Raw genomic sequence first — 17,482 nt, 5'->3', positions numbered from 1 at the left:
TGCTGGACCCCAGGAAGAGTAGCTGCTCACAGGGATCCATAATAAATACAAATAATGTGACAGATTAAGAAATATTAAAATAAGGCTTGGCACCCTTATAACTCAAAAGGAAGTCCACTAAAAGAGATATCCACTCTGCTGTAACACACACCTGTCAATTCACTAAAATGCTGTGACTGTCATTTCCAAGATGGCGTGACCTTCTTCACCTCTCGCTGGCACTGGTTTCCCTTTAACACACACAGACACACACCAATAATAACCACCAAACGTATTCTCTAAAATAGCGGGGTACATTTATTTTCCATTAACTATGAAAACATACAATTTCAAAACGAGATAATTACAAAGCATGGAATTTGTGTGCTTTGCTGTGCATCTCAAATTAACTAGCATTAAAAGGACCAGAACAAGAGACAAAAGAGCATTTGTCAAGTCTTTAATCTGAAAGTATTTTATTTTGCTTTCTGAAGTCAAAAGTAGGCTACAGTGTAGAACAATCTAAATGCAACGCAAGACAGTAAAATGAGCAATTCTGCTAGCCAGGGAGGGTGCTGGTGTGTTTTCACATTAACCAGCTCTACTCTCAGCACCTGTCCTGTTCGGCAAGACGGGATGTGTCCCGAAGGACACCCTATTCCTTATACAGCGCACTACCTTTGCAAAGGCTCCGGTCAAAAGTAGCGAACAAGACAAGGGAATAGGGTGCCATTTCGTACACTGCTAGGGACAAGAAAGCTGGTTCACGCTCTAACAGACTGCCACACCATGGCATATATTAAAAGAAATATCTATATTAAACACAAAGGTTTACTTCTCCATGTGCTGTTGTCTCCTCATTGGGGCCTATATAGACTGTTGTCTTCTCATTAGGGTCTATAGTCTGTTGTCTCCTCATTGGGGCCTATATAGAGCATTGTGTTGTTACTAAACTGATCAGCTAAGCACAGTGGAGATCCCCGTCTCAGCCCAACTAGGGAGATTGACAGTGCTGTACTTAACTGCCTTGGCTCACGGGTTGACTGACAACAAACGCCAACCGAGAGACGAGTCCACTCATATCTCCTACCCTATTTAGTGCTCTAGTCAGATGCAGTCTGTCTTTTTGATGTCCTTTGTCATGGTTTAAAGACAAGCCTAATGACTAATGCAATGACCCACAGCACATATTGAAACTCACCCAAACATAAACAGATATCAGCTATACCAAACACACAGGTAGGCTGACATGGTATTTTAAGATGGGGAATTTAGCTATACTGAAAAATATTTTTAAAAACGCAACATGCAACAATTTTACTAAGTACAGTTCATATAAGGAAATCACTCAATTGAAATAAATTCATTAGGCCCTAATCTATGGATTTCACTTAAGTTGGAAGGGGCGCAGCCATGGGGGGGCATAGGCCCACCCACTTGGGTGCCAGGCCCAGCCAATCAGAATGAGTTTTCCCCCCAGAAAAGGGCTTCATTACAGACAGAAATACTCCTCAGTTTCATCAGCTGTCCGGGTGGCTGGTCTCAGACGACGTGGAGGTCCGAGGCTGGCGTGGTTACACACGGTCTGTGGTTGTGAGGCCGGTTGGACGTACTGACAAAAAAAAAAAACATTGGAGGCGGCTTATGGTAGAGGAGCAGGAGCAGAGCAGGAGGTCTGGTGGAGATTCCTGTAGTCAGTATGCCAATTGCACATTCCCTCAAAACTTCAGACATCTGTGGCATTGCTTTGTGTGACGACAAAACTGCACATTTTAGAGTGACCTATTGCCCCCCCCCCCCAGCACAAGGGGCACCTGTGGAATGATCATGCTGTTTAATCAGCTTCTTGATAATGCCACTTGGCAAAGGAGAAATGCTCACTAACAAGGATGTAAACACATTTGTGCACAACATTTTTTGAGAAACACTTGTGCGTATGGAACATGTCTGGGATCTTTTATTTCAGCTCCTGAAACCAACACTTTACATGTTGCCTTCATATTTATGATCTGTGTAATTAAATGTATAAAGGCTGAAACAACTTCCTTTGAGATCACTATATAAATTAAGTAGGTTACTATTTGTAACCTAATTATACCACTACTATAGTTAACCTATCCACCATGTCCATTAGTCTCTTTTCAAAACGTTTGAGTGGGTCAGTAGCATTGTAAAGACAGACAGACAGACAGGGCATGTTGTTTGTCTGTCTGTCTAAGGCTGGATAAGCGGTTCGGTTCCCTGCGTCTTCCATTCTTATGCAACATATCCCATGACTAATGACTTCCGTAATTTCAAACCAATTTCCTCATTAGCCTACAATCCCACTCTTTTCCAACTAACCCCTTTAAGACAGCATTGTCAGTGATTAACATGGGCCAAACCTGTGTCGTGTATATGGTTTAAACCAGACGAGAGGGTAAATGAAGCGGGACAGTGGTATTATGAACGCATTCTGAAGAAGACACTCGGGGGGGGGGGGGGGGGGGGTCAGCCATTTTGGAAAAAAGCCACAGCCGACGAGACTGAGGCGGTGTCTCAAAATGGCACCCTATTCCCTTTATAGTGCACTACTCTAGACCACATCCATATAGGTCCTGGTCAAAAGTAGTGTACTACATAGGGAATAGGGTGCCATTTGGGAAGCAAACAGAGAGATCTGCCTTGTTGTATTTGCTCAACACCACACAGTGACAACTGATTTAGGACTCACAACTCATTCCCGAAAACCTGGGGGGGGGGGGGGGTGTTGAATAAAACAGGTTCTCTTGTTGTAATGAGCCTACTTAAAAAGCCAGGGTTTCATTGACCTTATATTAAACAGACTCCTTCCTGTGTGTTTCTCAGGACACCCTCAGGGGGGGGGGGGGTTTGTTTCCCGGGAAACAGAGGGCTATCTATCCCCACTTAAGACATACTTTGTAGAACTGGAACAGGCAGAACAGAAACATGGTTCCAAATTCCACATGATTCTTTTTTACAGGGATCCACCAATATGGCGGCACAATAGATTGAAAATTTATATAGCACACAGAACACCAACAACACAGTGGCTTCAGAGTAATTAGGCAGAGAAGAACAATTACTTTATGTATGTACTTTAAAATGTTCTGAGCCAGCGGTCAACCCATGAGCCAAGCTCTTCTTCTTCTATAAGGTCATAACCACCGAAAACACAGAGTGGATCAACAACCGTGATCCCAAACAACCCTGTCCCAGTCATCCCCACCCCCCAAACCCCCGCCACCTGCTCCTCCATCCCTCATTCAGGGGGGTGGCTCGGAATTTCTATCAATAATGTGTTTAAATCATATAATAGTCCTGTAGCTGACCCTCTGCTCCTCTTCTTCTTCATCTCTCACTCCTGGGCGATGCTCCGCAGCACGTACTTCACCGTGTAGGCAAACGCCGCGAACCCTACAATCACAAACAGGTTGGCCAAGGCGCCGCCCAGCAGTCCGTGGTTTCGATTGGCCTGCTGGAGGCCGGGGGCGGGGTTAGCAGGGCCCAGAGGGCCGTGGCCTCCGTTGAGGGCGGGGATTCCGTAGTTGCCGTGGTGAGGGTCGCCGTCAGGAACCACGTCGGGGAGGGGGAGGGGACGGGCGTTCAATTCCTCCTGGGCCTTCTGTTTCTGCTTTATCTCCTGGAGAGAGAGGGAGAAATGGAGAAAGATTGAGGGATGAATGGACAGGGAAGCGAGGATAGAGAGAGGGGAGGGAGAGAAAGAGATGGAGGCAGAAATGGAGTAGGGACGATGGAGCAGGGACGAGGGACGGACGGAGCAGGGACGGGGGACGGATGGATGGAGCAGGGACGATGGACGGATGGATGGAGCAGGGACGATGGACGGATGGATGGAGCAGGGACGATGGATGGGTGGAGCAGGGACAATGGGTGGGTGGAGCAGGGACGATGGATGGATGGATGGGTGGAGCAGGGACGATAGACGGAGCAGGGACGATGGATGGATAGACAGAGCAGGGACGATAGAAGGAGCAGGGACGATAGACGGAGCAGGGACGATAGACGGAGCAGGGACGATAGACGGAGCAGGGACGATAGACGGAGCAGGGACGATAGACGGAGCAGGGACGATAGACGGAGCAGGGACGATAGACGGAGCAGGGACGATAGACGGAGCAGGGACGATAGACGGAGCAGGGACGATAGACGGAGCAGGGACGATAGACGGAGCAGGGACGATAGACGGAGCAGGGACGATAGACGGAGCAGGGACGATAGACGGAGCAGGGACGATAGACGGAGCAGGGACGATAGACGGAGCAGGGACGATAGACGGAGCAGGGACGATAGACGGAGCAGGGACGATGGATGGAAAAGAGCAAGTAGTCAGGGAGAGACGAAGTGGAAAAGGATGAAAGTCAGCAGTCAAAATAAGCCAGTAATAGAATCCGCTCAGTTGTGATCTAGGTTTCCCTGGCTCACAGTGAATCAGCTGTGTAGAGCTAGCAGCAAAACCCCTGCACCCAGGGGGCGAGGACCAAGTTTCAGAAATACTGCTCTACTATATGCTGCCTTTTAGTTTATCATAGTATCATCTGTGTTTAGTTTATTATCATAGTATTATCATAGGATCTGTATTTAGAAGTTTGTTACAGTATCTGTCTTTGTTACAGTATCTGTCTTTAGTTGTTTGTTACAGTATCTGTCTTTAGTTGTTTGTTACAGTATCTGTCTTTAGTTGTTTGTGATAGTATCCGTCTTTGTTACAGTATCCGTCTTTGTTACAGTATCCGTCTTTGTTACAGTATCCGTCTTTGTTACAGTATCCGTCTTTGTTACAGTATCCGTCTTTAGTTGTTTGTGATAGTATCCGTCTTTAGTTGTTTGTGATAGTATCCGTCTCTGGGATAGTATCCGTCTTTGTTACAGTATCCTTCTTTAGTAAATGAATTCCATGCAGACTCACATCAACGGCATCAGGAAACAAATCACAGAAAACCTTCTCCTTTAGGTTGAAAGCCAAGCTCTGGGCTGACAGCTGTCGTTTCTGGAGGAAATAAACAAAACAATAAATAACCAAAACAACCAACAATTTGAATTACATTTACATCTTATCCAGAGTGACTTAAAGTCAAAACATTAATCTTAAAGGGATAGCTCAAGATTTTGTCAGAACATTCATCTTAAAGGGATAGCTCAAGATTTTGGCAAGTAAGTACTTTATCTACTTCTCTCCAGAGGCGAATTAACTCATGGATACAATTTTTATTTGTCTCTGCGTCCAGGATTAAGGAAATTCAATGTAGTTTCACAAGCCAATGCTAACTGGCGTTAGCGCAATGAGTGGAAGTCTACAGGAACAGCTAGTGTGTGTGTGTATATATATATATATATATATATATATATATATATATATATATATATATATATATATATATATATATATATATATATATATATATATACACACACACTAGCTGTTTAGACCCTTTGATATTTAGACCCTTTGATATGAGACTTTAAATTGAGCTCATGTGCATCCTGTTTCCATTGATCATCCTTGAGATGTTTCTACAACTTGACTGGAGTCCACTTGACTGGGTCTAGTAGTAGTAGTAGTAGCGAACTCCGTGACAGTAGCTAAAGCAAGGGGATATAGCAGCGCATAAGTAGACTGCAAATGCATGCTGCGCTCGTGAATTGAGCGCTACTGGAGCCAAATTGGAGCGGGCAAGGCGGCCGATGCTCCAGCATTTGGGAATCCCGCTCCGTGCTCCAGTCAAATTGGGCATGCTCCTCTCCTCGCTCTGCTCACATACTCTGGTTCACAGCATTCCAATCTTCCTGCAACACCACCATGTCTGTATCAATGACTGATTTCACCAGTAGGCCTATTCCTACACATTGCACTTCAAAGAAAATCTCAGCTCTATTAAAAATACACACACGCAATTGGCCCAGCGTTGTCTGGGTTAGGGTAGGGTTTGGCTGGCTGGCTGGCATGTCCTTGTCTCATTGTGCTCTAGCGACTCCTTGTGGCGGGCTGGGCACATGCATGCTGACTTCGGTCGCCAGTTGTACGGTGTTTCCTCCAACACATTGGTGCGGCTTGCTTTTGGGTTAAGGAAGCAGTCCGGCTTGGCAGGGTCGTGTTTCGGACTTCCCGCTCATCCGAGTCCGTATTGGAGTTAAAGCTAAGGGACAAGACTGTACTTTTTACCCCCAATTACTAGTTAAACACATTTTTATATATATAGTAGCTGGGGCTTATTTCAGACGGTCCCTGTCAGGGTCTAGTAGTAGTAGTTGGGGCTTATTTCAGACGGTCCCTGTCAGGGTCTAGTAGTAGTAGCTAGGGGCTTATTTCAGACGGTCCCTGTCAGGGTCTAGTAGTAGTAGCTAGGGGCTTATTTCAGACGGTCCCTGTCAGGGTCTAGTAGTAGTAGCTAGGGGCTTATTTCAGACGGTCCCTGTCAGGGTCTAGTAGTAGTAGCTAGGGGCTTATTTCAGACGGTCCCTGTCAGGGTCTAGTAGTAGTAGCTAGGGGCTTATTCCAGACGGTCCCCGTCAGGGTGCCATCAATTTTGTGGCTTATCTTTCAGTGAGGGAGTGGGTGAATGTGTCAAAGACTGGACCCAGCACCCCACAGTATGACTTGTTATATAAAGACCTGACTGGGTCCAGCACCCCACAGTATGACATGTTATATTGTTATATAAAGACCTGACTGGGACCAGCACCCCACAGTATGACTTGTTATATAAAGACCTGACTGGGTCCAACACCCCACAGTATGACTTGTTATATAAAGACCTGACTGGGTCCAGCACCCCACAGTATGACATGTTATATTGTTATATAAAGACCTGACTGGGTCCAGCACCCCACAGTATGACTTGTTATATAAAGACCTGACTGGGTCCAACACCCCACAGTATGACTTGTTATATAAAGACCTGACTGGGTCCAACACCCCACAGTATGACTTGTTATATAAAGACCTGACTGGGTCCAGCACCCCACAGTATGACATGTTATGTTGTTATATAAAGACCTGACTGGGTCCAGCACCCCACAGTATGACTTGTTATATAAAGACCTGACTGGGTCCAGCACCCCACAGTATGACTTGTTATGTTGTTATACACTGCTCAAAAAAATAAAGGGAACACTTAAACAACACAATGTAACTCCAAGTCAATCACACTTCTGTGAAATCAAACTGTCCACTTAGGAAGCAACACTGATTGACAATAAATTTCACATGCTGTTGTGCAAATGGAATAGACAACAGGTGGAAATTATAGGCAATTAGCAAGACACCCCCAATAAAGGAGTGGTTCTGCAGGTGGTGACCACAGACCACTTCTCAGTTCCTATGCTTCCTGGCTGATGTTTTGGTCACTTTTGAATGCTGGCGGTGCTTTCACTCTAGTGGTAGCATGAGACGGAGTCTACAACCCACACAAGTGGCTCAGGTAGTGCAGCTCATCCAGGATGGCACATCAACGCGAGCTGTGGCAAGAAGGTTTGCTGTGTCTGTCAGCGTAGTGTCCAGAGCATGGAGGCGCTACCAGGAGACAGGCCAGTACATCAGGAGACGTGGAGGAGGCCGTAGGAGGGCAACAACCCAGCAGCAGGACCGTTACCTCCGCCTTTGAGCAGGAGGAGCACTGCCAGAGCCCTGCAAAATGACCTCCAGCAGGCCACAAATGTGCATGTGTCTGCTCAAACGGTCAGAAACAGACTCCATGAGGGTGGTATGAGGGCCCGACATCCACAGGTGGGGGTTCTGCTTACAGCCCAACACCGTGCAGGACGTTTGGCATTTGCCAGAGAACACCAAGATTGGCAAATTCGCCACTGGCGCCCTGTGCTCTTCACAGATGAAAGCAGGTTCACACTGAGCACGTGACAGACGTGACAGAGTCTGGATACGCCGTGGAGAACCTTCTGCTGCCTGCAACATCCTCCAGCATGATCGGTTTGGCGGTGGGTCAGTCATGGTGTGGGGTGGCATTTCTTTGGGGGGCCGCACAGCCCTCCATGTGCTCGCCAGAGGTAGCCTGACTGCCATTAGGTACCGAGATGAGATCCTCAGACCCCTTGTGAGACCATATGCTGGTGTGGTTGGCCCTGGGTTCCTCCTAATGCAAGACAATGCTAGACCTCATGTGGCTGGAGTGTGTCAGCAGTTCCTGCAAGAGGAAGGCATTGATGCTATGGACTGGCCCGCCCGTTCCCCAGACCTGAATCCAATTGAGCACATCTGGGACATCATGTCTCACTCCATCCACCAACGCCACGTTGCACCACAGACTGTCCAGGAGTTGGCGGATGCTTTAGTCCAGGTCTGGGAGGAGATCCCTCAGGAGACCATCCGCCACCTCATCAGAAGCATGCCCAGGCGTTGTAGGGAGGTCATACAGGCACGTGGAGGCCACACACATTACTGAGCCTCATTTTGACTTGTTTTAAGGACATTACATCAAAGTTGGATCAGCCTGTAGTGTGGTTTTCCACTTTAATTTTGAGTGTGACTCCAAATCCAGACCTCCATGGGTTGATAAATTTGATTTCCATTGATAATTTGTGTGTGATTTTGTTGTCAGCACATTCAACTACGTAAAGAAAAAGTATTTAATAAGAATATTTCATTCATTCAGATCTAGGATGTTATTTTAGTGTTCCCTTTATTTTTTTGAGCAGTGTATAAAGACCTGACTGGGTCCAGCACCCCACAGTATGACATGTTATATTGTTATATAAAGACCTGACTGGGTCCAGCACCCCACAGTATGACATGTTATACAAAGACCTGACTGGGTCCAACACCCCACAGTATGACATGTTATATAAAGACCTGACTGGGTCCAGCACCCCACAGTATGACATGTTATATTGTTATATAAAGACCTGACTGGGTCCAACACCCCACAGTATGACATGTTATATTGTTATATAAAGACCTGACTGGGTCCAACACCCCACAGTATGACATGTTATATTGTTATATAAAGACCTGACTGGGTCCAGCACCCCACAGTATGACTTGTTATATAAAGACCTGACTGGGTCCAGCACCCCACAGTATGACTTGTTATATAAAGACCTGACTGGGTCCAGCACCCCACAGTATGACTTGTTTTATAAAGACCTGACTGGACCCAGCACCCCACAGTATGACTTGTTTTATAAAGACCTGACTGGACCCAGCACCCCACAGTATGACTTGTTATATAAAGACTTGACTGGGTCCAACACCCCACAGTATGACTTGTTATATAAAGACCTGACTGGGTCCAACACCCCACAGTATGACTTGTTATATTGTTATATAAAGACCTGACTGGGTCCAGCACCCCACAGTATGACATGTTATATAAAGACCTGACTGGGTCCAGCACCCCACAGTATGACATGTTATATTGTTATATAAAGACCTGACTGGGTCCAACACCCCACAGTATGACATGTTATATAAAGACCTGACTGGGTCCAGCACCCCACAGTATGACATGTTATATTGTTATATAAAGACCTGACTGGGTCCAACACCCCACAGTATGACATGTTATATTGTTATATAAAGACCTGACTGGGTCCAACACCCCACAGTATGACATGTTATATTGTTATATAAAGACCTGACTGGGTCCAGCACCCCACAGTATGACTTGTTATATAAAGACCTGACTGGGTCCAGCACCCCACAGTATGACTTGTTATATAAAGACCTGACTGGGTCCAGCACCCCACAGTATGACTTGTTTTATAAAGACCTGACTGGACCCAGCACCCCACAGTATGACTTGTTATATAAAGACCTGACTGGACCCAGCACCCCACAGTATGACTTGTTTTATAAAGACCTGACTGGACCCAGCACCCCACAGTATGACTTGTTATATAAAGACTTGACTGGGTCCAACACCCCACAGTATGACTTGTTATATAAAGACCTGACTGGGTCCAACACCCCACAGTATGACTTGTTATATAAAGACCTGACTGGACCCAGCACCCCACAGTATGACATGTTATATTGTTATATAAAGACCTGACTGGGTCCAGCACCCCACAGTATGACTTGTTATATAAAGACCTGACTGGGTCCAACACCCCACAGTATGACATGTTATATTGTTATATAAAGACCTGACTGGGTCCAGCACCCCACAGTATGACTTGTTATATAAAGACCTGACTGGGTCCAACACCCCACAGTATGACATGTTATATAAAGACCTGACTGGGTCCAACACCCCACAGTATGACATGTTATATTGTTATATAAAAGACCTGACTGGGTCCAGCACCCCACAGTATGACATGTTATATTGTTATATAAAGACCTGACTGGGTCCAGCACCCCACAGTATGACTTGTTATATTGTTATATAAAGACCTGACTGGGTCCAGCACCCCACAGTATGACTTGTTATATAAAGACCTGACTGGACCCAGCACCCCACAGTATGACTTGTTATATAAAGACCTGACTGGGTCCAACACCCCACAGTATGACTTGTTATATAAAGACCTGACTGGGTCCAACACCCCACAGTATGACTTGTTATATTGTTATATAAAGACCTGACTGGGTCCAACACCCCACAGTATGACATGTTATATTGTTATACAAAGACCTGACTGGGTCCAGCACCCCACAGTATGACTTGTTATATAAAGACCTGACTGGGTCCAGCACCCCACAGTATGACTTGTTATATAAAGACCTGACTGGGTCCAGCACCCCACAGTATGACTTGTTATATAAAGACCTGACTGGGTCCAGCACCCCACAGTATGACTTGTTATATAAAGACCTGACTGGGTCCAGCACCCCACAGTATGACTTGTTATATAAAGACCTGACTGGGTCCAGCACCCCACAGTATGACTTGTTATATAAAGACCTGACTGGGTCCAGCACCCCACAGTATGACTTGTTATATAAAGACCTGACTGGGTCCAGCACCCCACAGTATGACTTGTTTTATGAGCGACGTTGGTTAAATTATTTGAATTCCATTTTGTTCCGTTTAAAAAATGTATTCTGTGTTATAACATTCAACCCACATAATGCATTGTGCATTTTAATGCTTAAAAAAACGAAACCCGTGATTATCTTTAAATAAATCACACCGACCTCAAAAAGCACTAATCGCTCAGCACTATCCACCTGACCTTTCCACACACTTCAGCAGAAAGTGTCTGGGAAAGAGATTAGATGTAATGTGACAAAAATGACTTGACTTTAGAGCGTGTGCCATCCTTCAGCACAACATGTCGCCCTTTGTAAAACATGTTTATATCATATTTCGACAGTGGGTTTTGTCACATTTGACATTGGGTGATTATGTCACACAGTTATGCCACATTTATGAACCCTTTATAAAACCCATGACATATGGTTATAGATGCTTTGTAACATATTTATGTAGTGCTTATGAAGGATTTATAAGATGAATGTAATAAAGCGGCGGGACTCTAAAGGTCTAACATTAAAAAAGGGACAATCGTCCAGTGCTACATCAAGTTTGTTTTACCTTTTAAATGAATGATATATAGCCATTGATTGTTGAATAATAACTTTATACTGTTAAGGCTTCATGAGCTTTTAATTCAACTGTTGTCCCCCATCAGAACCCAAATAGAAGATGGTTTTAACGCCATTGTTTGTAAACAATGGAATTGTATCAAAACATGGTTCCAAATCCTTTTGATCTCATGTATCCATAGTCCCCGTCCCGTCTAATCAACTGATAGAATAACAACATTGTCAATATGAACTCACAGTGTAGTCTGAGGTCTCGATGCTGCCCAGAGTGGGGCCTTTCTCTACCATGAAGCTGAGCAGACCAGTCAGGATGGTGGAGACGGACCAGGCTGGGTTCCACGTGTCCGGGTGGAAATCAGTGATGGACAGACATAACCTAGGGGGGGGGGGGGGGGGGGGGAGATACAGCGTGACACACTCAGTCACGGCGACACTCAGGAAAAGACAGCAAGAAAAACAGATGCAATGATTTAACGGAATATACTGTAGTTCCATAGTTTAAACCCCGAGATTAAATGACATCCATTTAGGATATGTACTGAAGATTGTACTTCATTGTGTTCGTATGATTAAGGTCAATTCCATTTCAATTCAGGATGTACACTGGAATTCCGATTTTAATTCTCTTCAATGAGGAAAATATGGAATTTGGTTTATTTTCTGAATTTCCTGGAATTGACCCCAACCCTGGTCATTGGTTCTATAACATCTTCTAGGTAATTCAATCAATCAAATATAGTTTTTTAAGCCCTTTTTACAGTTGTCACACATGCTTTCCAGATACCCAGCCTAAAACCTCAGAGAGCAAGCAATCCAGAAGCACAGTGGCTAGGAAAAATTCCCTAGAAAAGCAGGAACCTAGGAAGAAACCTAGAGAGGAACCAGGCTCTGACAGGTTGCCAGTCCTCTTCTGACTGTACCGGGTATAGAGGAACCAGGCTCTGAGATAGAAAAACTCCCTAGAAAAGGCATAAATCTAGAGGGGAACCAGGGAAAAACCTACGAAGAAACCTAGAGAGGCACCTAGAGAGGAACCAGGGAAAAACTCCCTAGAATGTGATTTCATTTTGATTCTTACCGTGTGTTACACTTAAATCTCCCGTTAGGTGTGATCATGTAGATACTGGGTGGTTTAAAGGGGAAGTCCCGAGGGAATATTAGTTTGCCATGATAATATCCCCCTGTGGAACAAAGAATCAAGACATTCAATCAATTAAATTACAATATACTGTAACAACAATATTGTCAAATTTATCTATAAGTCTGCAGATCTAAGCAAAAAAAAAAAAAAATGGGGGGGACAATTTAGTCAGACACAGAATTTAAAAAAAGGTGAACATAACACCAGTTAGTATGATATAATTTAAAGCAGGGCTCCACAAACCTGTTCCTGGAGAGATACCGTCCTATAGGTTTTCACTCCAAACATATTCTAGAGCACCTTAATTCTAATAATTAGCTGGTTGATGAGATGTATCAGGCTAGTTACAACTGGGCTTGGAGCAAAAACCTACAGGAGGTTAGCTTTTACAGGAACCGGGTTGGAGAGCCCCAATTTAAAGTGATATTATTCAGAGTACTGTACTATATGTAAAAGTGCATTTATCTACCTTCGTATGGGGTTTTCTCAGGACCTCGAACAACATAGTGCCTGTAGAGAGAAGGGGGGGGGGAAATCACATCATGGAAAACGCAGTGAGTGAACAACTTTAAGGAAACCCATGACTGATTTGGCTAACAAGTGTACTATTTATTCATATTATAAAAGATCCTGTTCATTCATCACATTCTCTAAAGAGACCTCGGGTGCATCTCAATAGTCTGGTGAAGTCTCTTCCTCCTAGTCTAAATGTCCTTCATTTACACTGACCCCCCAAAAACCGGGACAGATAAAATAACAGATTCACAGCAAGCAATCACAATCCTCCAGTATTTTCACCAATTCTGTTTTCAGATCAGTGCAGATGGAGGAGAGAGAGAAGAGACCAGGTGAGGATTGACAAGTATTGAGACTCAGCTCTTAAAACTCCTGGGCCCATATTCAAAAAGCATCACAGAGTAGGAGTGCTGATATAGGATCAGATTCCCCCCCCTTTTAGATCATAATGAATAAGTAACATGGACAGGGGGACCTGATCCTAGATCAGTACTCCTACTCTGAGAGGCTCTATGGATATGTGAGAGCGAGAGCCCTTACCATTCGAGGATGTTGGATGGTAGGGGTTCAGCACAGATGTAAGGCACAGGGTCTTTCTTTATCCTGAGGTAGTCCTGTTTTAGTCTCTGGGTGGCTGTGGTCGGTGCCCTCTTATTCCCGTGGTTGTTCATCTACAGACAGAGAGTTCCTTAGACAGACACCACACACACACACATATAGTTCATTAGAAATTACAATACATCATTAATCATCTTTACAAGGATTAGACACTGTGTTAATCTGTTTTCCTTTGAGTCATGGATAAATACAAAAAATACTAGCTCACACCTCATCTTGAAGCAAGTGACTTGGGACCCAAATGATCATAAGAAGCAGGTATCAATGGGAATGTTATGGATAATAAAATCTGTCAACATACTGAATGCCAAGGATTACGTAAGGCTAAACAAATGTCACTTCTCCAATGTTGAGACATACACAGTGCAGGGCTGTAAACTAGTTAATAGCATGACTGACACGAGTTAACAGGATTTCTTAGGTAGCTAACTAGCTTGATTGGCATAATCAGTACCTGAATTCTAAGTGACATGATATCGGATGATGCTCATTGACATTTATTATGGTACTTAATGAACAACCGCCACCAAGTAATGATCAACGAGACGAGCGAGTTTACGGTCTTTACGTACCTGGAAATATCGCAATTTGAGATAAATTAGCTAGCTAGCTACCAAGGAAAGTAAACCAACCGGGGGGGATTTATTACACCTGTATCTAGCTAGCAGACACATACTGTATCTCCATGGGTTGGTGGCTAACGTTAGCTCTGACTGAGTGCTGGTCCAAACACAACCAAATCAGCTAGCTAGCTAGCCAGGCTAACTAACGTAGTTAAACGTTGCGTGTTGGGTAACCGTAAAACAAAAATATTTCCAGCGTCAAGGTTACGTGGTTCGCTGAAAACGTCGATTATAAACTAATGTATTAAGCTATTAAACGTTGTGCTAGATACTTAACCAACCGCTTGCTACGAACCTAGATAGCTAAGTTAGCTAACTGGTAAAAATGGACAGATAGGAAGAAACGGCTAGTTAGCAGCTAATGTTATCGCTGTACTAACTAGGCCATTGCATCGACATTATTGGCTAGCTAGCTAGCTAGCCTCTAATCAAAACAACGACAAACTGAACATAAATCATTCGATTAGAGAAATATACCTCTTTAGAGAACCCGGTGAAGGTATTTCTTCGTGGAAAGACTCGATGGTGAGCCGTTGGTTTTGTTCACAAATCCTGAATACGGGCTACTAAAACACCGACGTTTGGGACTAGTATTCTGCCAGCAGCACAAACAATGAACATTTATTTTGCACGGGCTACGTCTCAATCAAATACATCCGCCGATGTCGTCCTTCCGCATCTGTGAAAGTTGGAAGGTGGCAGAACTAGAGTTGTGTTTGTCAGACCATGAGACATCCCCAAAAATCGGTCTTCTTACGAAAACGCCAGTAGTGTCCCAACTATTATGACCGCACTATGGAAAGATGACTCTCACGAACATGGTGTTCTCCGTTTTGTTCTATGACCATGGGACTTTTCTGAAGTCGGTACATCCAATCTGTCAACCTCTGAACTATTTGGGCTACACACTCTGTGGAAAGGGGAGTCTCTCACGAACACTTACATGTCAGTTGTTTTGCTCTAGGATCCTCACAAGACTAGTCTGAAGGTACCAGTTTAAAAAAATGAATGGAAGTATGGAGATAGTTTAGTGCCTAAAATAAGGGGTTAAATACACAAACAAAACAAAAAAATCCTGATATTTCTTATATCTCTCAGATATAGGACAGACACTTCAGAACAAGTAGATTTTTGGGGAACTATCTGTTTATCCATGTATGAATATGTTATTCAATGTGTTTCTATGGGCTATTAGGAAAAAGGCCAAATTCAATGTTTAATCAAATCATTTTTTATATATATATTTTTATACCTTAAAAGGTCTTAAACCCACCTTTAGACTTTAGAGCCCTCAAACGCAACTCCAGTTCCACTGCATTTTTTCATTGTTCCCATGTAATAAGGGACTGATTAGATCTGGGACACCAGGTGTGTGCAATTAATTATCAGGTAGAACAGAAAACCAGCAGACTCCGGACCTAGTAGGGTCAGAGTTAAATACCTATGCTCTAGGGGGTTATTAAATGACCTGGTACTATCCATGGTCCCAGAGGGTTATTAAATGACCTGCTACTATCCATGGTCCCAGAGGGTTATTAAATGACCTGCTACTATCCATGGTCCCAGAGGGTTATTAAATGACCTGGTACTATCCATGGTCCCAGAGGGTTATTAAATGACCTGCTACTATCCATGGTCCCAGAGGGTTATTAAATGACCTGGTACTATCCATGGTCCCAGAGGGTTATTAAATGACCTGCTACTATCCATGGTCCCAGAGGGTTATTAAATGACCTGCTACTATCCATGGTCCCAGAGGGTTATTAAATGACCTGCTACTATCCATGGTCCCAGAGGGTTATTAAATGACCTGGTACTATCCATGGTCCCAGAGGGTTATTAAATGACCTGCTACTATCCATGGTCCCAGAGGGTTATTAAATGACCTGCTACTATCCATGGTCCCAGAGGGTTATTAAATGACCTGGTACTATCCATGGTCCCAGAGGGTTATTAAATGACCTGGTACTATCCATGGTCCCAGAGGGTTATTAAATGACCTGGTACTATCCATGGTCCCAGAGGGTTATTAAATTACCTGCTACTATCCATGGTACCAGAGGGTTATTAAATGACCTGGTACTATCCATGGTCCCAGAGGGTTATTAAATGACCTGGTACTATCCATGGTCCCAGAGGGTTATTAAATGACCTGCTACTATCCATGGTCCTGAAATCAATATACACAAAAAGAAAAGAAACAAATAAATACAAAAGACAAACTTTTTTTTATCAAAACAAATTCTAATCTATTTGTAATAAATAAATGTAATGAATATAAACCAGCCCATTAGGACACAGCATAATCATACTTTCTGAACAGCAATCGGGGAAATTATTTACAAGTTGTAGGCCGATATGTGCTTCTTATCTATCAAGGTTAGCAGTATATTGTAAAGGTATAGGCCTATTACCTAGTTTTAAAAATATATATAAAGATTATCGATCAAGGTCAGCAAAGGCACTTTTTGTAGAGTTGAAAATGTATTACAAGAGACAACAATGCTACAAGGCTAACAGTACACGATATAATCAAGCTTTCAGAACAACAATGCTACAAGGCTAACAGTACACAATATAATCAAGCTTTCAGAACAACAATGCTACAAGGCTAACAGTACACAATATAATCAAGCTTTCAGAACAACAATGCTACAAGGCTAACAGTACACAATATAATCAAGCTTTCAGAACAACAATGCTACAAGGCTAACAGTACACAGTATAATCAAGATTCCAGAACAACAATGCTACAAGGCTAACAGTACACAGTATAATCAAGATTCCAGAACAACAATGCTACAAGGCTAACAGTACACAATATAATCAAGCTTTCAGAACAACAATGCTACAAGGCTAACAGTACACAATATAATCAAGCTTTCAGAACAACAATGCTACAAGGCTAACAGTACACAATATAATCAAGCTTTCAGAACAACAATGCTACAAGGCTAACAGTACACAATATAATCAAGCTTTCAGAACAACAATGCTACAAGGCTAACAGTACACAATATAATCAAGCTTTCAGAACAACAATGCTACAAGGCTAACAGTACACAATATAATCAAGCT

The 17,482-nt window shown here is 43.6% G+C and overlaps 1 protein-coding gene across 1 annotated transcript; it reads right to left on the bottom strand.

The window, feature by feature from the left end:
- Positions 1 to 1,910: 1,910 nt before the first annotated feature.
- LOC120065503 (ubiquitin-conjugating enzyme E2 J2-like) lies at positions 1,911 to 15,284 on the bottom strand. The gene is made up of 7 exons (XM_039016558.1): positions 14,882 to 15,284; positions 13,704 to 13,851; positions 13,117 to 13,157; positions 12,585 to 12,687; positions 11,744 to 11,882; positions 4,910 to 4,990; positions 1,911 to 3,622 (listed from the first exon to the last, which is right to left on the bottom strand). Exons 2-7 carry the CDS (start codon positions 13,832 to 13,834, stop codon positions 3,338 to 3,340), a joined length of 780 nt encoding a protein of 259 aa, XP_038872486.1. The 5' UTR covers positions 13,835 to 13,851; positions 14,882 to 15,284; the 3' UTR covers positions 1,911 to 3,337.
- Positions 15,285 to 17,482: the final 2,198 nt, after the last annotated feature.

Source organism: Salvelinus namaycush, chromosome 20 (genome assembly GCF_016432855.1).
Source record: "Salvelinus namaycush isolate Seneca chromosome 20, SaNama_1.0, whole genome shotgun sequence".
Taxonomy (NCBI): Eukaryota; Metazoa; Chordata; class Actinopteri; order Salmoniformes; family Salmonidae; genus Salvelinus; species Salvelinus namaycush.
The sequence above is the reverse complement of the archived record's forward strand: the minus strand, read 5'-3'. Positions and strand labels throughout refer to the sequence as shown.

What these genes read in the sequence shown, in the direction of transcription:
- LOC120065503 (XM_039016558.1), bottom strand. Translation starts at nt 13,834, where the DNA reads ATGAACAACCACGGGAATAAGAGGGCACCGACCACAGCCACCCAGAGA. An exon ending in TCGAGACCTCAGACTACACT is followed by an intron (nt 4,991 to 11,743) that starts GTGAGTTCATAT and finishes TATTTCCTCCAG; the next exon opens with AAACGACAGCTGTCAGCCCA. An exon ending in TGTTTCCTGATGCCGTTGAT is followed by an intron (nt 3,623 to 4,909) that starts GTGAGTCTGCAT and finishes CTCTCTCTCCAG; the next exon opens with GAGATAAAGCAGAAACAGAA.